The sequence below is a fragment of the Onthophagus taurus genome, chromosome 10 (genome assembly GCF_036711975.1).
Source record: "Onthophagus taurus isolate NC chromosome 10, IU_Otau_3.0, whole genome shotgun sequence".
Taxonomy (NCBI): domain Eukaryota; kingdom Metazoa; phylum Arthropoda; class Insecta; order Coleoptera; family Scarabaeidae; genus Onthophagus; species Onthophagus taurus.
The window spans coordinates 14,124,520-14,151,028 of NC_091975.1; the positions used below are offsets into that span (position 1 = coordinate 14,124,520).

A 26,509-nucleotide genomic window follows, 5' to 3' on the forward strand; every position below is an offset into this window, starting at 1 on the left:
AACCAAAAGTGATAGAAAGTTCAAACATGGCTCAAAACGGCGTTTAACGTCATAATATCACGTTTTGGGCACATTTTGTTTTTTATCTCCAACATGCTCCAATGTGACATTTGGCATCTGAATATAACATATATGGTCGACGGAATTACCGGATCCAAAAGTGATAGAAAGTTCAAACATGGCTCAAAACGGCGTATAACGTCATAATATCACGTTTTGGGCACATTTTGTTTTTTATCTCCAACATGCTCCAATGTGACATTTGGCATCTGAATATAACATATATGGTCGACGGAATTACCGGATCCAAAAGTGATAGAAAGTTCAAACATGGCTCAAAACCGCGTATAACGTCATAATATCACGTTTTGGGCACATTTTGTTTTTTATCTCCAACATGCTCCAATGTGACATTTGGCATCTGAATATAACATATATGGTCGACGGAATTACCGGATCCAAAAGTGATAGAAAGTTCAAACATGGCTCAAAACGGCGTATAACGTCATAATATCACTTTTGGGCACATTTTGTTCTTTATCTCCAACATACTCCAAAATAATATTTACCATCTGAATATCACATATATGGTCGCCAGAATTACCGGAACCAAAGGTGATAGAAAGTTCAAACATGACTCAAAACGGCGTATAACGTCATAATATCACGCTTTGGGCACATTTTGTTTTTTATCTCCAACATGCTCCAAAATAATATTTACCATCTGAATATCACATATATGGTCGCCAGAATTACCGGAACCAAAAGTGATAGAAAGTTCAAACATGGCTCAAAACGGCGTATAACGTCATAATATTACGTTTTGGGCACATTTTGTTTTTTATCTCCAACATGCTCCAAAATAATATTTACCATCTGAATATCACATATATGGTCGCCAGAATTACCGGAACCAAAAGTGATAGAAAGTTCAAACATGGCTCAAAACGGCGTATAACGTCATAATATCACGTTTTGGGCACATTTTGTTTTTAATCTCCAACATGCTCCAATGTGACATTTGCCACCTGAATATCACATATATGGTCGTCAGAATTACCGGAACCAAAAGTGATAGAAAGCTCAAACATGGCTCAAAACGGCGCATAACGTCATAATATCACGTTTTGGGCACATTTTGTTTTTTATCTCCAAATGCTCCAATGTGACATTTGCCACCTGAATATCACATATATGGTCGACAGAATTACCGGAACCAAAAGTGATAGCAAGTTCAAACATGGCTCAAAACGGCGTATAACGTCATAATATCACGTTTTGGGCACATTTTGTTTTTTATCTCCAACATGCTCCAATGTGACATTTGGCATCTGAATATAACATGTATGGTCGCCAGAATTACCGGAACCAAAAGTGATAGAAAGTTCAAACATGGCTCAAAACGGCGTTTAACGTCATAATATCACGTTTTGGGCACATTTTGTTTTTTATCTCCAACATGCTCCAATGTGACATTTGGCATCTGAATATAACATATATGGTCGACGGAATTACCGGATCCAAAAGTGATAGAAAGTTCAAACATGGCTCAAAACGGCGTATAACGTCATAATATCACGTTTTGGGCACATTTTATTTTTTATCTCCAACATGCTCTAATATAACATTTGGCATCTGAATATCACCTATATGGTCGACGGAATTACCGGAACCAAAAGTGATAGCAAGTTCAAACATAGCTCAAAACGGCGTATAACGTCATAATATCACGTTTTGGGCACATTTTGTTTTTTATCTTCAACATGCTCCAATGTGACATTTGGCATCTGAATATAACATATATGGTCGACGGAATTACCGGATCCAAAAGTGACAGAAAGTTCAAACATGGCTCAAAACGGCGTATAACGTCATAATATCACGTTTTGGGCACATTTTGTTTTTTATCTCCAACATGCTCTAATATAACATTTGGCACCTGAATATCACCTATATGGTCGACGGAATTACCGGAACCAAAAGTGATAGCAAGTTCAAACATGGCTCAAAACGGCGTATAACGTTATAATATCACGTTTTGGGCACATTTTGTTTTTTATTTCCAACATGCTCCAATGTGACATTTGGCATCTGAATATAACATATATGGTCGACGGAATTACCGGATCCAAAAGTGATAGAAAGTTCAAACATGGCTCAAAACGGCGTATAACGTCATAATATCACGTTTTGGGAACATTTTGTTTTTTATCTCCAACATGCTCTAATATAACATATGGCATCTGAATATCACCTATATGGTCGACGGAATTACCGGAACCAAAAGTGATAGAAAGTTCAAACATGGCTCAAAACGGCGTATAACGTCATAATATCACGTTTTGGGCACATTTTGTTTTTTATCTCCAAATGCTCCAATGTGACATTTGCCACCTGAATATCACATATATGGTCGACAGAATTACCGGAACCAAAAGTGATAGCAAGTTCAAACATGGCTCAAAACGGCGTATAACGTCATAATATCACGTTTTGGGCACATTTTGTTCTTTATCTCCAACATGCTCCAATGTGACATTTGGCATCTGACTATAACATGTATGGTCGCCAGAATTACCGGAACCAAAAGTGATAGAAAGTTCAAACATGGCTCAAAACGGCGTTTAACGTCATAATATCACGTTTTGGGCACATTTTGTTTTTTATCTCCAACATGCTCCAATGTGACATTTGGCATCTGAATATAACATATATGGTCGACGGAATTACCGGATCCAAAAGTGATAGAAAGTTCAAACATGGCTCAAAACGGCGTTTAACGTCATAATATCACGTTTTGGGCACATTTTGTTTTTTATCTCCAACATGCTCCAATGTGACATTTGGCATCTGAATATAACATATATGGTCGACGGAATTACCGGATCCAAAAGTGATAGCAAGTTCAAACATAGCTCAAAACGGCGTATAACGTCATAATATCACGTTTTGGGCACATTTTGTTTTTTATCTTCAACATGCTCCAATGTGACATTTGGCATCTGAATATAACATATATGGTCGACGGAATTACCGGATCCAAAAGTGACAGAAAGTTCAAACATGGCTCAAAACGGCGTATAACGTCATAATATCACGTTTTGGGCACATTTTGTTTTTTATCTCCAACATGCTCTAATATAACATTTGGCATCTGAATATCACCTATATGGTCGACGGAATTACCGGAACCAAAAGTGATAGCAAGTTCAAACATGGCTCAAAACGGCGTATAACGTCATAATATCACGTTTTGGGCACATTTTGTTTTTTATTTCCAACATGCTCCAATGTGACATTTGGCATCTGAATATAACATATATGGTCGACGGAATTACCGGATCCAAAAGTGATAGAAAGTTCAAACATGGCTCAAAACGGCGTATAACGTCATAATATCACGTTTTGGGCACATTTTGTTTTTTATCTCCAACATGCTCCAATGTGACATTTGGCATCTGAATATAACATATATGGTCGACGGAATTACCGGATCCAAAAGTGATAGAAAGTTCAAACATGGCTCAAAACGGCGTATAACTTCATAATATCACGTTTTGGGCACATTTTGTTTTTTATCTCCAACATGCTCCAATGTGACATTTGGCATCTGAATATAACATGTATGGTCGACGGAATTACCGGAACCAAAAGTGATAGCAAGTTCAAACATAGCTCAAAACGGCGTATAACGTCATAATATCACGTTTTGGGCACATTTTGTTTTTTATCTTCAACATGCTCCAATGTGACATTTGGCATCTGAATATAACATATATGGTCGACGGAATTACCGGATCCAAAAGTGATAGAAAGTTCAAACATGGCTCAAAACGGCGTATAACGTCATAATATCACGTTTTGGGCACATTTTGTTTTTTATCTTCAACATGCTCCAATGTGACATTTGGCATCTGAATATAACATATATGGTCGACGGAATTACCGGATCCAAAAGTGATAGAAAGTTCAAACATGGCTCAAAACGGCGTATAACGTCATAATATCACGTTTTGGGCACATTTTATTTTTTATCTCCAACATGCTCTAATATAACGTTTGGCATCTGAATATCACCTATATGGTCGACGGAATTACCGGAACCAAAAGTGATAGCAAGTTCAAACATAGCTCAAAACGGCGTATAACGTCATAATATCACGTTTTGGGCACATTTTGTTTTTTATCTTCAACATGCTCCAATGTAACATTTGGCATCTGAATATAACATATATGGTCGACGGAATTACCGGATCCAAAAGTGATAGAAAGTTCAAACATGGCTCAAAACGGCGTATAACGTCATAATATCACGTTTTGGGCTCATTTTATTTTTTAACTCCAACATACTTCAAAATAATATTTACCATCTGAATATCACATATATGGTCGCCAGAATTACCGGAACCAAAAGTGATAGAAAGTTCAAGCATGGCGCAAAACGGCCTACAACGTCATAATATCACGTTTTGGGCACATTTTGTTTTTTAACTTCAACATGCTCCAAAATAATATTTACCATCTGAATATCACTTATATGGTCGCCAGAATTACCGGAACCAAAAGTGATAGAAAGTTCCAACATGGCTCAAAACGGCTTATAACGTCATAATATCACGTTTTGGGCACATATTGTTTTTTAACTCCAACATGCTCCAATGTGACATTTGCCACCTGAATATCACATATATGATCGACAGAATTACCGGAACCAAAAGTGATAAAAAGTTCAAACATGGCTCAAAACGGCGTATATCGTCATTATATCACGTCTTGGGCACATTTTGTTTTTTATCTCCAACATGCTCCAATGTGACATTTGCCACCTGAATATCAGATATATGGTCGACAGAATTACCGGAACAAAAAGTGATAGAAAGTTCAAACATGGCTCAGAACGGCGTATAACGTCATAATATCACGTTTTGGGCACATTTTGTTTTTTATCTCCAACTTGCTCCAACATGTTATTTGGCGCCTGAATATCACAAATATGGTCAGCAGAATTATCGGAACCAAAAGTGATAGAAAGTTCAAACATGGCTCAGAACGGCGTATAACGTCATAATATCACGTTTTGGGCACATTTTGTTTTTTATCTCCAACTTGCTAAAACATGTTATTTGGCGCCTGAATATCACAAATATGGTCAGCAGAATTATCGGAACCAAAAGTGATAGAAAGTTCAAACATGGCTCAGAACGGCGTATAACGTCATAATATCACGTTTTGGGCACATTTTGTTTTTTATCTCCTACATGGTTCAACATGTGATTTGGCTCCGAAATATCACAAATTTGGTCAGCAGAATTATCGGAACCAAAAGTGATAGAAAGTTCAAATATGGCTCAGAACGGCGTATAACGTCATAATATCACGTTTTGGGCACATTTTGTTTTTTATCTCCAACATGGTTCAACATGTCATTGCGCTCCTAAATATCACAAATATGGTCAGCAGAATTATCGGAACCAAAAGTGATAGAAAGTTCAAACATGGCTCAGAACGGCGTATAACGTCATAATATCACGTTTTGGGCACATTTTGTTTTTTATCTCCAACTTGCTCCAACATGTTATTTGGCGCCTGAATATCACAAATATGGTCAGCAGAATTATCGGAACCAAAAGTGATAGAAAGTTCAAACATGGCTCAAAACGGCTTATAACGTCATAATATCACGTTTGGGCACATATTGTTTTTTAACTCCAACATGCTCCAATGTGACATTTGTCACCTGAATATCACATATATGATCGACAGAATTACCGGAACCAAAAGTGATAGAAAGTTCAAACATGGCTCAAAACGGCGTATATCGTCATTATATCACGTCTTGGGCACATTTTGTTTTTTATCTCCAACATGCTCCAATGTGACATTTGCCACCTGAATATCAGATATATGGTCGACAGAATTACCGGAACAAAAAGTGATAGAAAGTTCAAACATGGCTCAGAACGGCGTATAACGTCATAATATCACGTTTTGGGCACATTTTGTTTTTTATCTCCAACTTGCTCCAACATGTTATTTGGCGCCTGAATATCACAAATATGGTCAGCAGAATTACCGGAACCAAAAGTGATAGAAAGTTCAAACATGGCTCAGAACGGCGTATAACGTCATAATATCACGTTTTGGGCACATTTTGTTTTTTATCTCCAACATGCTCCAAGATGTCATTTGACGCCTGAATATCACAAATATGGTCAACAGAATTATCGGAACCGAAAGTGATAGAGAGTTCAAACATGGCTCAGAACGGCGTATAACGTCATAATATCACGTTTTGGGTACATTTTGCTTTTTATCTCCAACATGCTCCAAGATGTCATTTGGCGCCTGAATATCACAAATATGGTCAACAGAATTATCGGACCCGAAAGTGATAGAGAGTTAAAACATGGCTCAGAACGGCGTATAACGTCATAATGTCACGTTTTGGGCACATTTTGTTTTTTATCTCCAGCATGCTCCAAGATGTCATTTGGCGCCTGAATATCACAAATATGGTCAGCAGAATTATCGGAACCAAAAGTGATAGAGAGTTCAAACCTGGCTCAAAACGGCGTATAACGTCATAATATCACGTTTTGGGCACATTTTGTTTTTTATCTCCAACATGCTCCAAGATGTCATTTGGCGCCTGAATATCACAAATATGGTCAACAGAATTATCGGAACCGAAAGTGATAGAAAGTTCAAACATGGCTTAAAAGGGCGTATAACGTCATAATATCACGTTTTGGGCACATTTTGTTTTTTATCTCCAACATGCTCCAAGATGTCATTTGACGAGTGAATATCACAAATATGGTCAACAGAATTATCGGAACCGAAAGTGATAGAAAGTTCAAACATGGCTCAAAACGGCGAATAACGTCATAATATCACGTTTTGGGCACATTTTGTTTTTTATCTCCAACATGCTCCAAGATGTCATTTGGCGCCTGAATATCACAAATATGGTCAGCAGAATTATCGGAACCAAAAGTGATAGAAAGTTCAAACATGGCTCAAAACGGCTTATAACGTCATAATATCACGTTTTGGGCACATTTTGTTTTTTATCTCCTACATGGTTCAACATGTGATTTGGCTCCGAAATATCACAAATATGGTCAGCAGAATTATCGGAACCAAAAGTGATAGAAAGTTCAAACATGGCTCAGAACGGCGTATAACGTCATAATATCACGTTTTGGGAAAATTTTGTTTCTTATCTCCAACATGCTCCAAAATAATATTTACCATCTGAATATCACTTATATGGTCGCCAGAATTACCGGAACCAAAAGTGATAGAAAGTTCAAACATGGCTCAAAACGGCGTATGACGTCATAATATCACGCTTTGGGCACATTTTGTTTTTTAACTCCAACATGCTCCAATGTGACATTTGCCACCTGAATATCCATATATGGTCGACAGAATTACCGGAACCAAAAGAGATAGAAAGTTCAAACATGGCTCAAAACGGCGTATAACGTCATAATATTACGTTTTGGGCACATTTTGTTTTTTATCTCCAACATGCTCCAAAATAATATTTACCATCTGAATATCACATACATGGTCGCCAGAATTACCGGAACCAAAAGTGATAGAAAGTTCAAGCATGGCTCAAAACGGCCTACAACGTCATAATATCACATTTTGGGCACATTTTGTTTTTTAACTTCAACATGCTCCAAAATAATATTTACCATCTGAATATCACTTATATGGTCGCCAGAATTACCGGAACCAAAAGTGATAGAATGTTCAAACATGGCTCAAAGCGGCGTATAACGTCATAATATAACGTTTTGGGCACATTTTGTTTTTTATCTCCAACATGCTCCAATATAACATTTGGCATCTGAATATCACATACATGGTCGACAGAATTACCGGAACCAAAAGTGATAGAAAGTTCAAACATGGCTCAAAACGGCGTATAACGTCATAATATCACGTTTTGGGCACATTTTGTTTTTTATCTCCAACATGCTCCAACATAACATTTGGCATCTGAATATCACATATATGGTCGACAGAATTACCGGAACCAAAAGTGATAGAAAGTTCAAACATGGCTCAAAACGGCGTATAACGTCATAATATCACGTTTTGGGCACATTTTGTTTTTTAACTACAACATGCTCCAATGTGACATTTGCCACCTGAATATCACATACATGGTCGCCAGAATTACCGGAACGAAAAGTGACAAAAAGTTCCAACATGGCTCAAAACGGCTTATAACGTCATAATATCACGTCTTGGGCACATTTTGTTTTTTATCTCCTACATGGTTCAACATGTGATTTGGCTCCGAAATATCACAAATTTGGTCAGCACAATTATCGGAACCAAAAGTGATAGAAAGTTCAAATATGGCTCAGAACGGCGTATAACGTCATAATATCACGTTTTGGGCACATTTTGTTTTTTATCTCCAACATGGTTCAACATGTCATTTCGCTCCTAAATATCACAAATATGGTCAGCAGAATTATCGGAACCAAAAGTGATAGAAAGTTCAAACATGGCTCAGAACGGCGTATAACGTCATAATATCACGTTTTGGGCACATTTTGTTTTTTATCTCCAACTTGCTCCAACATGTTATTTGGCGCCTGAATATCACAAATATGGTCAGCAGAATTATCGGAACCAAAAGTGATAGAAAGTTCAAACATGGCTCAAAACGGCTTATAACGTCATAATATCACGTTTGGGCACATACTGTTTTTTAACTCCAACATGCTCCAATGTGACATTTGCCACCTGAATATCACATATATGATCGACAGAATTTCCGGAACCAAAAGTGATAGAAAGTTCAAACATGGCTCAAAACGGCGTATATCGTCATTATATCACGTCTTGGGCACATTTTGTTTTTTATCTCCAACATGTTCCAATGTGACATTTGCCACCTGAATATCAGATATATGGTCGACAGAATTACCGGAACAAAAAGTGATAGAAAGTTCAAACATGGCTCAGAACGGCGTATAACGTCATAATATCACGTTTTGGGCACATTTTGTTTTTTATCTCCAACTTGCTCCAACATGTTATTTGGCGCCTGAATATCACAAATATGGTCAGCAGAATTATCGGAACCAAAAGTGATAGAAAGTTCAAACATGGCTCAGAACGGCGTATAACGTCATAATATCACGTTTTGGGAACATTTTGTTTTTTATCTCCAACTTGCTCCAACATATTATTTGGCGCCTGAATATCACAAATATGGTCAGCAGAATTATCGGAACCAAAAGTGATAGAAAGTTCAAACATGGCTCAGAACGGCGTATAACGTCATAATATCACGTTTTGGGCACATTTTGTTTTTTATCTCCTACATGGTTTAACATGTGATTTGGCTCCGAAATATCACAAATATGGTCAGCAGAATTATCGGAACCAAAAGAGATAGAAAGTTCAAACATGGCTCAGAACGGCGTATAACGTCATAATATCACGTTTTGGGCTCATTTTATTTTTTAACTCCAACATACTTCAAAATAATATTTACCATCTGAATATCACATATATGGTCGACAGAATTACCGGAACCAAAAGAGATAGAAAGTTCAAACATGGCTCAAAACGGCGTATAACGTCATAATATTACGTTTTGGGCACATTTTGTTTTTTATCTCCAACATGCTCCAAAATAATATTTACCATCTGAATATCACATATATGGTCGCCAGAATTACCGGAACCAAAAGTGATAGAAAGTTCAAGCATGGCTCAAAACGGCCTACAACGTCATAATATCACGTTTTGGGCACATTTTGTTTTTTAACTTCAACATGCTCCAAAATAATATTTACCATCTGAATATCACTTATATGGTCGCCAGAATTACCGGAACCAAAAGTGATAGAATGTTCAAACATGGCTCAAAGCGGCGTATAACGTCATAATATAACGTTTTGGGCACATTTTGTTTTTTATCTCCAACATGCTCCAATATAACATTTGGCATCTGAATATCACATACATGGTCGACAGAATTACCGGAACCAAAAGTGATAGAAAGTTCAAACATGGCTCAAAACGGCGTATAACGTCATAATATCACGTTTTGGGCACATTTTGTTTTTTATCTCCAACATGCTCCAACATAACATTTGGCATCTGAATATCACATATATGGTCGCCAGAATTACCTGAACCAAAGAATGATAGAAAGTTCCAACATGGCTCAAAACGGCCTACAACGTCATAATATCACGTTTTGGGCACAGTTTGTTTCTTAACTTCAACATGCTCCAATATAACATTTGACATCTGAATATCACATATATGGTCGACAGAATTACCGGAACCAAAAGTGATAGAAAGTTTAAACATGGCTCAAAACGGCGTATAACGTCATAATATCACGTTTTGGGCACATTTTGTTTTTTATCTCCAACATGCTCCAACATAACATTTGGCATCTGAATATCACATATATGGTCGACAGAATTACCGGAACCAAAAGTGATAGAAAGTTCAAACATGGCTCAGAACGGCGTATAACGTCATAATATCACGTTTTGGGCACATTTTGTTTTTTAACTACAACATGCTCCAATGTGACATTTGCCACCTGAATATCACATATATGGTCGCCAGAATTACCGGAACGAAAAGTGACAGAAAGTTCCAACATGGCTCAAAACGGCTTATAACGTCATAATATCACGTCTTGGGCACATTTTGTTTTTTATCTCCAACATGCTCCAATGTGACATTTGCCACCTGAATATCAGATATATGGTCGACAGAATTACCGGAACAAAAAGTGATAGAAAGTTCAAACATGGCTCAGAACGGCGTATAACGTCATAATATCACGTTTTGGGCACATTTTGTTTTTTATCTCCAACTTGCTCCAACATGTTATTTGGCGCCTGAATATCACAAATATGGTCAGCAGAATTATCGGAACCAAAAGTGATAGAAAGTTCAAACATGGCTCAGAACGGCGTATAACGTCATAATATCACGTTTTGGGCACATTTTGTTTTTTATCTCCAACTTGCTAAAACATGTTATGTGGCGCCTGAATATCACAAATATGGTCAGCAGAATTATCGGAACCAAAAGTGATAGAAAGTTCAAACATGGCTCAGAACGGCGTATAACGTCATAATATCACGTTTTGGGCACATTTTGTTTTTTATCTCCTACATGGTTCAACATGTGATTTGGCTCCGAAATATCACAAATATGGTCAGCAGAATTATCGGAACCAAAAGTGATAGAAAGTTCAAACATGGCTCAGAACGGCGTATAACGTCATAATATCACGTTTTGGGCACATTTTGTTTTTTATCTCCTACATGGTTCAACATGTGATTTGGCTCCGAAATATCACAAATATGGTCAGCAGAATTATCGGAACCAAAAGTGATAGAAAGTTCAAACATGGCTCAAAACGGCGTATGACGTCATAATATCACGTTTTGGGCACATTTTGTTTTTTAACTCCAACATACTCCAATGTGACATTTGCCACCCGAATATCACATATATGGTCGACAGAATTACCGGAACCAAAAGAGGTCGAAAGTTCAAACATGGCTCAAAACGGCGTATAACTTCATAATATCACGTTTTGGGCACATTTTGTTATTTATCACCTACATGCTCCAACATAACATTTGACATCTGAATATCACATATATGGTCGACAGAATTACCGGAACCAAAAGTGATAGAAAGTTCAAACATGGCTCAAAACGGCGTATAACGTCATAATATCACGTTTTGGGCACATTTTGTTTTTTATCTCCAACATGCTCCAAAATAATATTTACCATCTGAATATCACATATATGGTCGCCAGAATTACCGGAACCAAAAGTGATAGAAAGTTCAAACATGGCTCAAAACGGCGTATAACGTCATAATATCACGTTTTGGGCACATTTTGTTTTTTATCTCCAACATGCTCCAAAATAATATTTACCATCTGAATATCACATATATGGTCGCCAGAATTACCGGAACCAAAAGTGATAGAAAGTTCAAACATTGCTCAAAACGGCGTATAACGTCATAATATCACGTTTTGGGCACATTTTGTTTTTTATCTCCAACATGCTCCAATGTGACATTTGGCATCTGAATATCACCTATATGGTCGACAGAATTACCATATATTCTGTTGGATTCTGTTGGAGATAAAAAACAAAATGTGCCCAATACGTGATATTATGACGTTATACGCCGTTTTGAGCCATGTTTGAACTTTCTATCACTTTTGGTTCCGGTAATTCTCGCGACCATATATGTAATATTCAGATGCCAAATGTCACATTGGAGCATGTTGGAGATAAAAAACAAAATGTGCCCAAAACGTGATATTATGACATTATACGCCGTTTTGAGACATATTTGAACTTTCTATCACTTTTGGTTCCGGTAATTCTGGCGACCATATATGTGATATTCAGATGGTAAATATTATTTTGGAGCATGTTGGAGATAAAAAACAAAATGTGCCCAAAACGTGATATTATCACGTTATACGACGTTTGGAGCCATGTTTGAACTTTCTATCACTTTTCGTTCCGGTAATTCTGTCGACAATATATGTGATATTCAGATGGAAAATATTATTTTGGAGTATGTTGGAGATAAAAAACAAAATGTGCCTTAAACGTGATATTATGACGTTATCCGCCGTTTTGAGCCATGTTTGAACTTTCTATCACTTTTGGTTCCGGTAATTCTGTCGACCATATATGTGATTTTCAGGTGGCAAATGTCACATTGGAGCATGTTGAAGTTAAAAAACAAAATGTGCCCAAAGCGTGATATTATGACGTTATACGCCGTTTTGAGCCATGTTTGAACTTTCTATCACTTTTGGTTCCGGTAATTCTGGCGACCATATATGTGATATTCAGATGGTAAATATTATTTTGGAGTATGTTGGAGATAAAAAACAAAATGTGCCCAATACGTAATATTATGACGTTATACGCCGTTTTGAGCCATGTTTGAACTTTCTATCACTTTTGGTTCCGGTAATTCTGGCGACCATATATGTAATATTCAGATGGTAAATATTATTTTGGAGCATGTTCGAGATAAAAAACAAAATGTGCCCAAAAGTGATATTATGACGTTATACGCCGTTTTGAGCCATGTTTGAACTTTCTATCACTTTTGGTTCCGGTAATTCTGGCGACCATATATGTGATATTCAGATGTCAAATATTATTTTGAAGTATGTTGGAGATAAAAAACAAAATGTGCCCAAAAGTGATATTATGACGTTATACGCCGTTCTGAGCCATGTTTGAACTTTCTATCACTTTTGATTAAGATAAATCTGCTGACCATATTTGTGATATTCAGGCGCCAAATGACATGTTGAACCATGTTGGAGATAAAAAACAAAATGTGCCCAAAACGTGATATTATGAAGTTATACGCCGTTCTGAGCCATATTTGAACTTTCTATCACTTTTGGTTCCGATAATTCTGCTGACCATATTTGTGATATTCAGGCGCCAAATAACATGTTGGAGCAAGTTGGAGATAAAAAACAAAATGTGCCCAAAACGTGATATTATGACGTCATACGCCGTTCTGAGCCATGTTTGAACTTTCTATCACTTTTGGTTCCGATAATTCTGCTGACCATATTTGTGATATTCAGGCGCCAAATAACATGTTGGAGCAAGTTGGAGATAAAAAACAAAATGTGCCCAAAACGTGATATTATGACGTCATACGCCGTTCTGAGCCATGTTTGAACTTTCTATCACTTTTAGTTCCGATAATTCTGCTGACCATATTTGTGATATTCAGGCGCCAAATAACATGTTGGAGCAAGTTGGAGATAAAAAACAAAATGTGAGCAAAACGTGATATTATGACGATATACGCCGTGCAGAGCCATGTTTGAACTTTCTATCACTTTTGGTTCCGATAATTCTGCTGTCCATATTTGTGATATTCAGGCGCCAAATAACACGTTGGAGCAAGTTGGAGATAAAAAACAAAATGTGCCCAAAACGTGATATTATGGCGATATACGCCTTTCTGAGCCATGTTTGAACTTTCTATCACTTTTGGTTAAGATAAATCTGCTGACCATATTTGTGATATTCAGGCGCCAAATGACATGTTGAACCATGTTGGAGATAAAAAACAAAATGTGCCCAAAACGTGATATTATGACGTTATACGCCGTTCTGAGCCATGTTTGAACTTTCTATCACTTTTGGTTAAGATAAATCTGCTGACCATATTTGTGATATTCAGGCGCCAAATGACATGTTGAACCATGTTGGAGATAAAAAACAAAATGTGCCCAAAACGTGATATTATGACGTTATACGCCGTTCTGAGCCATGTTTGAACTTTCTATCACTTTTGGTTCCGATAATTCTGCTGACCATATTTGTGATATTCAGGCGCCAAATAACATGTTGGAGCAAGTTGGAGATAAAAAACAAAATGTGCCCAAAACGTGATATTATGACGATATACGCCGTGCAGAGCCATGTTTGAACTTTCTATCACTTTTGGTTCCGATAATTCTGCTGTCCATATTTGTGATATTCAGGCGCCAAATAACACGTTGGAGCAAGTTGGAGATAAAAAACAAAATGTGCCCAAAACGTGATATTATGGCGATATACGCCGTTCTGAGCCATGTTTGAACTTTCTATCACTTTTGGTTAAGATAAATCTGCTGACCATATTTGTGATATTCAGGCGCCCAATGACGTGTTGAACCATGTTGGAGATAAAAAACAAAATGTGCCCAAAACGTGATATTATGACGTTATACGCCTTTCTGATCCATGTTTGAACTTTCTATCACTTTTGGTACTTATTTACAATGTCATCTAAAATATCAATCCATTTATAATTTCCTCTGTAACTGAATTCTTTCCACATCATATTCTTTAATGTTCTATTTACACGTTCAAGGATGGAAGCTTTCTTTTCGCTATAACTGCTATAGTGATTTATTCCATATTTTTTCATCAATTGATTAAAGTTCTTATTAAAGAATTCCTTACCTTGATCAGTTTGTAAATTCGTTGGTCTAATATTTTTAAATATTTTTTCGACAGCATTAGAAATTTCATGTCCCGACTTGTTCTTTACAGGAATGGCCCATACGAACTTTGAGAAACAGTTTATCATTATTAAAATGTATTTAAAGTTATCGTTTTCGTTTGCATACGGAATCATTTCAACCAAATCAGCTTGAAATAAATCGTTTAAAGATTTTAATATAACTTTTCTTCTAGGGAAATTGATGCGTGATCCTTTATGAATTTCCTCTACTACTTGTCGCTTCTCATTAGACATAATTTATTTGATAATATTTGCTTCTCGTAATTCTTCAATTATAGAATTAATTTCGTTTATAACACCAGTATTGCCTGCTTCGTGTGATGCAAGTAAAAGTCTAAGTCTATCTACAAGTTCATTAGGGTCATCCCAGTATGTATATTCTACATTTTTATCAACATATGACATTAACATCCCAGCACCTTCCTTATTTGCTAGAGGAGCTAAAATTTTTACGTATTTCTTTAATTTACTAGCATTAAGTTGCGCATCAGGTAGATAATAACGTTTGTGTGCGTTGGTTTTTAGTACAATATCTGTGTATTTTTTTCTATCTTGTTCTGTATATTTTCGAGGATTTTTCATAAATAAAAGTTCATATAAACCACGTGTTCCCTTATACGTTTGACTTTTAACAATAATATTACCTGTCGTTGATATTGATAATGGTGAATTTCCAATAAATAGTTTTCCTTTTTGAGGATCATGTCTTACACCATACTTATGATCAAATTTATTCTGTTTCTGTTCATCTTGTATGTTTTTAAGGTATTTTTTAGCAACAGTTGATCCATCATCATCATCATCATCATCATCTGTACCACAAGTATCATCATCATTATTACTATAATCAGTGTCTATTGATTGATTTTCATTTAAATTTAATGTAGGAGTGGTTTTTTCTTCATCATCATCATCATCTTTGTTGTTAGTTTTTCCACTATTTTTATCTAATTTTGTTTGAATAATCTTTAGTTGTTTAGTAATAGGTGAGAACATTCGTTCTTTTATTATTTCACCATGTTTTAGGATATCAAGTTTATTCTTAATATCACGTCTTTTTGCAAATAGTTTTCTTGTAATTTGTTTCTCTTTCATAATAGTTCGTTTCTAAATACAATGGCGTTTGGAGTAATAATGAAATTATTTTTGATCAACCTGGTAATATAAAGTTATCGAATCCCTTTCGATACCTCCCACCGTTTAAGGGACAATCCTTAAAAATCGATAAAAATTGAAATGCATCTTGCCAACATAAATTGCACATATCTTTAAATTTGTCAAACACCATATCGGCACCTACATGATCGCTGTAAACGTGTCTTAAATTTAGATCATCCTGTTTAAATAAGACAATAAAATTTGTGTTATCTCTTATTAAATGCTTCGGTACTTTAGCGTACGTTTGCGATAAGTAAAAACAATCGATATGGTTATGACGACCCATACTAAAGTATTCTCGCATAATATTTTGATTATCGCAAGAAACATCATCAAAAATCATTATCGAATTAGGTAATGCCTCGTTGGGATGTAAAATGTTTTCATTAGTAGTAAATGAATTGAATGTTATTCCTTTTATTGGTTTTAATAGTCGTTCTAAATAGACATATTTTGGTTGATAAGCCGATCTCGAGTATAAATAAATGTTTTCAAATTTTAAACCATTCTTATGTTCAATTAGTGTAATTAACGTGTTTGTTTTTCCACAATTTGATGGACCAATGATCATTGATCGTATAGTTGATGGTAAAAGGATTCCATGTTTGTTCTTGTTTTTAATTTCACCCGCGTCACGATCATGATTTTCAACATTCAAAGAAACTTTTTGTGGTACTACTTTCATTGTGCACGAATATAAAATAACGAAATAAACGTTTAACCTTTTATTTATTAATCTACAATTGACCTGTGAAGTGTAATGAAGGTATATTTAGGAAGCGGATTGGTAAATAGTGTTATTAATGCTTTGCCGTTTGAACTACATATACCTGGTTATAATTATTGTGGACCTGGAACAAAACTTGAAAAGCGATTAGGAAGAGGTGATTCCGGTGTAAATAAATTAGATGAAGCTTGTAAAGAACACGATATAGCCTATACATTGGATAAAGACTTGAAAAGACGTCACGAGAAATAAGCAAAGTTGTAGAAGAAGTTCAGAATAGTATAGAAAATAGTTTGCGTAATGTTATGAAACCTCATCCTCCTCATCCAAAACCAAAAGTTAGAAAACGAAAAATTGGTAGCAATAAGAAAGAGAAAACACTTATGACAAACGAAATTTTAACTCCAGCAATGTTACAAATATTAAATAAACAAAAACAAAGGGAGATAGAAGATATGGATGTAGATACTACATTAAGTAACTTTAAACGAAAAAGAAGTGATAATGAAAGTGAAGATATTGATGAGAAGAAAAAAATTAAACTATCAAATAATAATGAAACAGTTAAATCTAATGTAAAGCGTTTACGAGATGAATCGGATGATAGTATACATTATACAAAAAGAACTAAAACAAACTTTAAACGTAAATTTAAAGAGGATGATGATGATGATGATGATGATGATAATATAAAAAGAATAAAGCAATAGTTATATTTTTAAATTACAATAGTCTTATTTCATCCTTATTAGTGAGTGGATGGTTTCTAAGATGAAAAAAAAAACAATGTTGTAAATCTAAAAAGAAAACCCTTAATCAATTGGGTAAGGTGATTAATACAATAAAGAAACGTATTATTCGAGAGCAACCAAAAGATGTTAATACTGCTGTACGGATTGCTAGTAAAGCGAGTAGGAAATTTAAATCAAAAATGAAAACAGATTGGAAAAAAAAAAGGATAATACCGATTCCCAAGAGGAAAGGGTGCCTACTTAAAACCATATAAAAGAGGATTAGGACTTTATTTGCATCCACGAGAAGCACAACAACGGTATACAAGAAAAACACAATGAAAAGAGCACCTCTTACAGATATAGATATAAAAAATTATGTAAAAAAATTTCAAATTTCAAAAACCACATTTTCGTGGTGTTTTTATGAAAGATCAACTCCCTCGTAAAATAAGAAAAAAATATGAAAATGGTGTGATTAATTTGGATAATGCTATTGGTCCTGGAACTCATTGGGTTGCATATAAAAAAAGAGGAAATCAAATTGTCTACTTTGATTCGTATGGTAATCTTCGACCACCGAGAGAAGTCAAAAACTACTTTAAATCAAATGGAAATGTACAAATCTTCTACAATTATATAAATTATCAAACATTACAGAAACCATCTTATAATTGTGGTCACCTATGTATAAAGTTTTTATTAAATAAATTGTATAAATAGAATAAGCAATTGTCATTCTTTAGCATTTAACATTTATTGTTAAAAAATGTCATACACGTTCACATTTCATCAAAGATCCTCAATTCTAAGCAATAAATTATACCCACTGATTATTTTAAATGATCAAGATACCTACGTTATGGGTCTAGTAAATTTCGTTAGTTATAATTCGATTCCAAACGTTGACATTTTGAATAAAAATTTTTATTATGATGGTAATAAGATGGTTACATTACCTGAGGGATTATATGAAGTGGAAGATATTAGTGATTATTTACAAAAACATATTGAAGAAATGGAAAAAAAGACCAAACAAACAACAGAAAATACAATTCTACGCATATGGACCAATCGAAATACGTTAAAAAGTGAAATTAAATGTAATAAAGAGATAGATTTCACTAAACCAAACAATATTGGAAGTTTATTAGGATTTCATAACAAAATATTATCCAAGAATATTAGACACCAATCAGATACACCTGTAAATATTTTTCAAATTAATTCTATTAATGTGGAATGTAATTTGATTACAAATTCTTACAACAATGATCACCCAATGCATATTTTACATGTGTTCTACCCAACCGTAATGCCTGGTACAAAAATTGTTGAGAATCCTAATAATGTTATCTATTTACCAATCAATACTACGTATATTAGTGAAATTATACTTAAAATAACTGACCAAGATGGAAACCTGATTAATTTCAACAGTGAAGTGATAACAGTAAGACTTCATCTAAAGTGTGTATCTAGAAATGGTGTTTAGGTATCAAAATAACAACTCTAGTATTTTAAAAAGTAATAACACTATAAAGCGATATCACAACAACAATAAAACAACCAGTGTGAAAAGAAAGCGCAAAGTGTTAACAGCATCTAATAAAAAATTCTTACGTTCCTTGGGATTTAAAATTCAAAATGAGTTTCAGTAATTTAAGGGTTGGAGAAGGTGTTTTTTCAGATAATTCAATTGTAAATTGTGAATACCACTCTCATCAACCTTACGCGGCTACAACCTTCAATAATAACGATGAAATACGTATTCCAATTCAAACACAAGACGTGTACACATTACCTTCACAAAGCTATTTATATGTAGAAGGTAAGTTATTAAAGGATGATGGTAAAACGATTAGTAAGGATTTACACTTTGTAAATAATGGGATTACATTTTTATTTGATGAAATTCGTTATGAACTAGCTGGAACTGCAATTGATCGTACACGTAATCCCGGTATAACAACAACCTTAAAAACATTTGCTTCTTACACGGTGAACCAATGTACTAGATTGGAAAATGCCGGTTGGAATCATACACAACATCCACAAATAAATAATAAAAATGGTTATTTCAGTGTATGTATTCCATTATCAATGTTATTAGGATTTGCTGAGGATTTTCCTAAGATTATTATGAACGTGCGACAAGAACTTGTATTAATACGAAGTAATACAGATCTGAATTGTGTTATTAATGTACCCGTTACGGGTACTGATAAACCTAAAATTGACATTACTAAGATTATGTGGAAAATGCCGCACGTTGCTGTAGCAGATATTGAAAAATTACGACTTATGAAATATATTGATAAGGATTTAGAGGTGGCGTTTAGAAGTTGGGAATTACAAGAACTCCCCCTATTACAAACGAGCACAAGGCATACATGGACTGTAAAGACGACCAGCCAATTAGAAAAACCGCGATTTATAATTTTCGCACTCCAAACAGATAGAAAAAATTCTACCGGTAAATCAATGAGTGAATTCGATGATTGCAATTTAACAAATGTAAAGTTATATTTAAACTCTGACGTCTATCCTTACGATAACATGAATTTAAATTTTGAAAAAAATCAATGGTCTATCTTATATGAAATGTATGCGCAATTTCAAAAGTCCTACTACTTTAAAAATGGAAGTGATGGTGGGGTAGAACCGTGTCTTTCGCCTATAAATTTTAAACACTTTGGACCGTTTGTAGTAATAGATTGTAGTCATCAATCTGAAGCTGTGAAGACTGGTGCAGTTGATATTCGGTTAGAGTTCGAAACCTCTCAAAACGTCCCAGATAAAACAACTGCCTATTGTCTTATTCTACACGATAGACTTATAAAGTACAATCCGTTAACTAGTGTAATAAAAATCTTTTAAAAAAAATAAAAATGTTTGTCATTGACTTTCAAGGATTTCAATACGGACAAAGTGAAGTATATATTAGAGAATTTTCAATTTATGATGTTAAAAAAAATGTTGATTATCATACCTTTGTACGGTTACCGTATCAAGTGTCATGGTTTAATAATAAAATTCAAAGACATTTCGAATGGTTAAGATGTAATTGTCATGGATTGAATTGGAATCGTGATCTGGACAACGAACACAACTTTTGGCTTATCGAAGCTGATGAAATAAATAATTATATTAGAAATATTGTTGGAGATGGTATTATCTTAGTTAAAGGACTCAACAAGAAAAATCGATTAAAGAAAATTGTTTCAGAAAATATTATAATAGATGTAGAGAAATTTAATTGTTCAAATTTTGAAGAGTTACGTAAAAAAAGTTCAGTTAATTATCACTGTAATGGTCATTCAATTAATTCATTAAATTGCTCTTTAATGAATGTACATTTGTTATATAATTGGTTTACACAATAAAAAAAAAATTTTTTTTTATTTAATTCTGTTTTTATTTTTTTTTTTTTTTTTCACGTTACATTGATCATCCTTATCTAACACTACTTTACTATAAAAAGCCTGCTTCTGTTCTTTTTATTTACTTCTACTTTTTAAAAAATTTTTCACGTTACATTGATCATCCTCATCTAATACTACTACTTTATTACAAAAATCCTGCAAGTCATCATGGAAACCGGCATCGTCGTCGTCGTTGTTGTTAGCAAATGTGACTTTCCTCTTTTTAGTAATACTGTTTTGTTCTTCTTGTTTACCATCATCATCATCATCATCATCATCATCACTCAAATTAACTAGAGCCATTCCTTTTTGTGATGATGATGATGATGATGGTTGTGGTGGTTGTCTCTTAAAATTTTTTCGAAGAGTATCAAAATCCAACTGCAGTTTTTTCTTTTTCTCCCCTTCTACATCTTCGTGGTGGCTTTGTTGTTGTTGTTGTTGACTCTCAATTTGGGGAAATTGCTCATCCCTCTCAACACTCAAATCAAAGAAATACTTATGCATCGCTGTCGCCAACATTTGTACCTCCACTTCATTTTCAACTCCCAACCTTGTATATTGCACTGGGAGGTTTCCAAATTTCCTTTTCAGTGTCTCGTTTTTGGGAGTATACAATAGTGTAACGATTACACACTGCCCCTTTGTTGTGATACTTTTTAAACCATACCTAATTCAGAATTATTAATAATAAAGGAACAAAAAGAGAAAAGAAACTTACCGGGAGAATAGGTGTTTACACACCACGAATAATATTTTTACTGGTATATTTATCATATCAGTACTGGTAATCAGTAAAGTACATGCTGGTGTAGTCATTTTGTTGTTGTAAGTCGAATTGTCGAAGCTGTGTCGTAGATATGCTAAATTGGACCGATTGAGAGACATTTATAGGTTGAATAATTTGCTTATTAAGCATAAATGTAGATTATTTTAATAAAAGAAATCATAGTTTTGTTAACACATTCGCTATTAATTTAAATTAATCTTAATAAAAAATCATAAATGCAGATTATTTTAACAAAAATCATTTAGTTATCTTTTGCTGAGTTATCAATATTTTGTTATTGACACATTCGCTATCAATGTTTCTGTTATTTAAATTAATTGTTATTGTTATTTAATCTTAATCATAAATGCAGATTATTTTAACAAAAATCATTTAGTTATCGATGTTTTGTTGATGTGTTCGCTTTCAATTTTTTCTTTTGCAAAACTTATAAAAATCATTTAACGTCAATACCATTAATAACGATTTGTTATTTCTTGGAAAAATAATTTAACATTATGTAAATTAACCTTTCAACTTATAAACTAAAAAAAAAAAAGTGATTCTAATATATATGTGAGTTAGTATTATTATGAGCAAACGTAACCCAACAACAACACAGGTAAGTTTTTTTTTACACTTAAACATAATTCAACTTAAACACATTTGGTTTTAATTAGTTTCCTCATCATGGATCAACTTTCTAACGAGTTAGTATCTAAAATTAAACGTGTTAGTACAATAATTAAAACCAAGAGACAGTTTGTACATTGGATAAAATTATTAAACAGTATAATTTGTACAATACGAAAAATTATTAAAAATAAAGTACCGGGAGTTAATTATTTGAAAATAGAATCTAATTTAGCACATTTAAAATTCTATAGTGATAAATTTCGAAATTTAAAGGATAGAAAAACTATTAGACGTAATAGAAATACAAAATGTGAACATTTAGAATCATGTTTTGAGGGTAGAGTTTGTAGTGGGCTCATTGTAAATTACAATAGTGTAGACCCTGAACTTTTCCTTAAAAAAGCATTCAGATGTTTTTCCAACCAAATAAAAAAAGCGCTTCAAAGATCTTTATTGAAAGTAAATGTTATATTGTATTGTAACTTCATTAAACCTCAAACTGCTGAGACTGACATTAAGTATTTTAATACTAAAAATGAAATAATTGATAACAACACAAAATTGAAAATTTGGTATGATGAACATGTAATTGATAAAATATTGCAAAAATTAGAAGAGTTTCAAGAACGAGATTCAGGGTGGGCTTTATTTGAAATTCTACATTTAAAAGTGAACATTAATAACTATTCTCCTATTAGTTATGGTACTTCAACCTATCGGGAACTTCCTCAATTTATTAAAAAAACTAAAGCTGTGATTAACATCAAAAACGATGATGTTTATTGTTTTTTATGGTCAATTGTAGCTGCAAAATTTCCATGTAGAACAAATCAAAATGTATCAAGAACATCATCATATCCGCATTTTAGTGAAATCTTAAAGTACGATGGTATTCGATTCCCTATAAGATTAAAAGACATACCCAAATTTGAATTTATGAATAACATTTCAATTAATACATATACTATAAGCAGTGATTGTAAGAGGAAAGAAGTTGTACCATCCTACTTAAGCAAATATGATTTTAAAGAAAAAATTAATCTGTTTACAATTTGTAATGAAGATGATGATGATGATGATGATGATGATTACCGCAATATCGTTTCGTATAATAAAAAAATTTTTCATTTTGCTCTTATTAAAAATTTACACCGATTATTGTACAATCAAATTAGCAAATCCAAAAACAAGAAATATTTATGTGAACGTTGTTTAAACCATTTTATGAGCGAAACTGTTTTAAATGAACATTTGATAAATTGTATTAATTTTAATGAAACAAAAATTACATTGCCTAAAATATCAGATTCTATACTAAAATTTAGTAGCTTTAAACATACTTTAGATGCTCCTTTTGTAATATATGCTGACATTGAAAGTATACTGTTTAAATGTGATTATGATAGAAAAACAACAACTTTAAATAGACTTCAGAAACATCAAGCCTTTAGCATAGCATTTTATTTAAAATGTTCTTTTGATGACTCACTATCAACATTTGAACTTTACACAGGTAGAGATTGTGATATTTGGTTTGCTAAAAAATTGGAACAAATTGCATTAAAAATAAATCAACGGATTTTAAATGTAGTTCCAATGAATTTAACTATAGTATAGTTAATAGAAGTTAATAGAACTAGTGTATAAAAACTCTAAAATTTGTCATATTTGTTCGAAGTACATTGAAAATGAAGATCTAAAAGTTAGAGATCATTGTCATTTAACTGGAACTTTTAGAGGTGCTGCACATAAACGATGTAATTTAAATTTTAAAAATACAAATTCAATCCCTGTAGTATTTCATAACTTGTCTGGATACGACTCCCATTTTATAATTAAATCTATTAGTACTCAGTTAGAAGGTAGAATCTCTTTGTTACCTGTTAACAAAGAAACTTACATATCATTTAAAAAATATATTAATAATACAAATGTAGTCTTTAAATTTATTGATTCCTTCAGATTCATGGCTTCAAGTTTAGATAAACTATCATCATACTTAACGGAAGAACAAAAAATTACTACAAGAAAATTTTGTAACAATCATGATGAATTTCAATTGTTACAAAGAAAAGGAGTTTTTCCATATGAGTATTTAGATAGTTGGGAAAAACTGGAGGAAACAAAATTACCGTCAATAGAACTGTTTATTACTGTAAAAATTACAGTAATATTAATAAAAAGGAAATTTCTAAATCCGATTATCAGCATGCTATAAATATTTGGAATAGGTTTCATATTAGAAATTTACAAGAGTATGCTGAATTGTACCTAAAAACAGATGTACTAATATTAACAGATATTTTTGAAAATTTTCGAAAATTATGTAAATCTACGTATGGTTTAGATCCCTTACATTATTGTACAGCACCCGGTTTAGCATTTGATGCCATGTTAAAAATTACAGATGTTAAACTGGAACTTTTAACTGACGTAGATATGTTATTATTTGTTGAACGAGGAATAAGAGGTGGTATATCACAATGTTCAAATCGGTATGGAAAAGCAAATAATAAGTATATGAATAATTTTAATTCAGAACAAGATATTTCATATTTAATGTATTTCGATATTAACAATTTGTATGGATTGGCAATGTTAATGTACTTACCGTATGGTAACTTTCAATGGGTGAATGATATATATGCAATACCAAGCATTGAAAATATATCAACAGAAAGTTCTATTGGCTACATTTACGAAGTTGATTTATTTTATCCGACAGAGCTATATGAATCACATAAAGATTTACCATTATGTGCAGAACATTTAGTTCCACCCGGCTCAAAATCAAAACTTTCCAAATTAATGACTACATTTCTTCCAAAAAATAAATACATAATCCACTATCGTACTTTACAGCAAGCTATTAAGTTAGGTATTAAAATTAAAAAAATCCATAAAGTATTACAATTTTCACAATCTAATTGGCTATCAAAATATATAAATTTAAACACTGAAATGAGAAAAGAAAGTATATATGAATTTACAAAAAATTTCTTTAAATTAATGAACAATGCAGTTTTCGGTAAAACTATGGAAAATGTTCGAAAATATAGAGACGTTAAATTGGTGAACAAATGGTCTGGACGTTATGGAGCAAAATATTATATATCTCAACCAAATTTTAGTAGTTGTACAATTATTGATTCCGATTTAATTCTTATTGAAATGAAAAAATTTAAAATTCACTACAACAAACCAATATACTCTGGGATGGCAATTTTGGATATTTCTAAAACATTTCTTTATGATTTTCATTACAATTATATCTTACAAAAATTTGGAAGCAATGCAAAAGTACTCTATACCGATACCGATAGTTTAATATATCATTTTTTTGTATTAGATATTTATGAGGAAATTAAAAATGATTTAGATCGTTTCGATACATCAGACTATCAGCAAACAATGTTTATAATATTCCCCAGAAAAACAAAAAAAAAATTGGTTTGATGAAGGATGAGAACAACGGTCGTATTATGACCGAATTTATTGGTTTAAAATCTAAAATGTATGCAATTAAAGTTCAAATTTCTGAAAGTGAAATCAGTGAAATTGAAAAGAAACTTATTGATACAGGTGAAAATCAGAAAGAAATTGATACAATTATATCAAATGTTGGTGTTAGCAAAAAGGCTAAAGGTGTAAAATCATCATCATTAAAAACGCTTACATTTGAAAACTATTATCAATGCTTATTTAATAATGAAACATTTATTACTGAACAAAATTCCATTCGGTCTCAAAAACATAATGTATACACCATTCAACAAAGGAAGGTAGCGTTGAATAGCCATGATGATAAGAGAATAGTATCTTATTCTTACACAGATACAAAACCTTGGGGTTATAAAAAATTGTACTAACACACATAAACAAGATACCACGTAATAAATCAAGTTTGGACGAGTTTAAACATGTTTAAACAGGTAAGAAACAAACATATATAAATTGAAGC

At 33.3% G+C, this 26,509-nt stretch overlaps 1 protein-coding gene across 1 annotated transcript; it reads left to right on the forward strand.

Moving 5' to 3' along the window:
- Positions 1-19,365: 19,365 nt before the first annotated feature.
- LOC139431519 (uncharacterized) lies at positions 19,366-20,598 on the forward strand. The gene has a single exon (XM_071199397.1). The coding sequence runs from the start codon at positions 19,366-19,368 to the stop codon at positions 20,596-20,598; it is 1,233 nt and encodes a 410-aa protein (XP_071055498.1).
- The last annotated feature ends 5,911 nt before the right edge of the window (positions 20,599-26,509 follow it).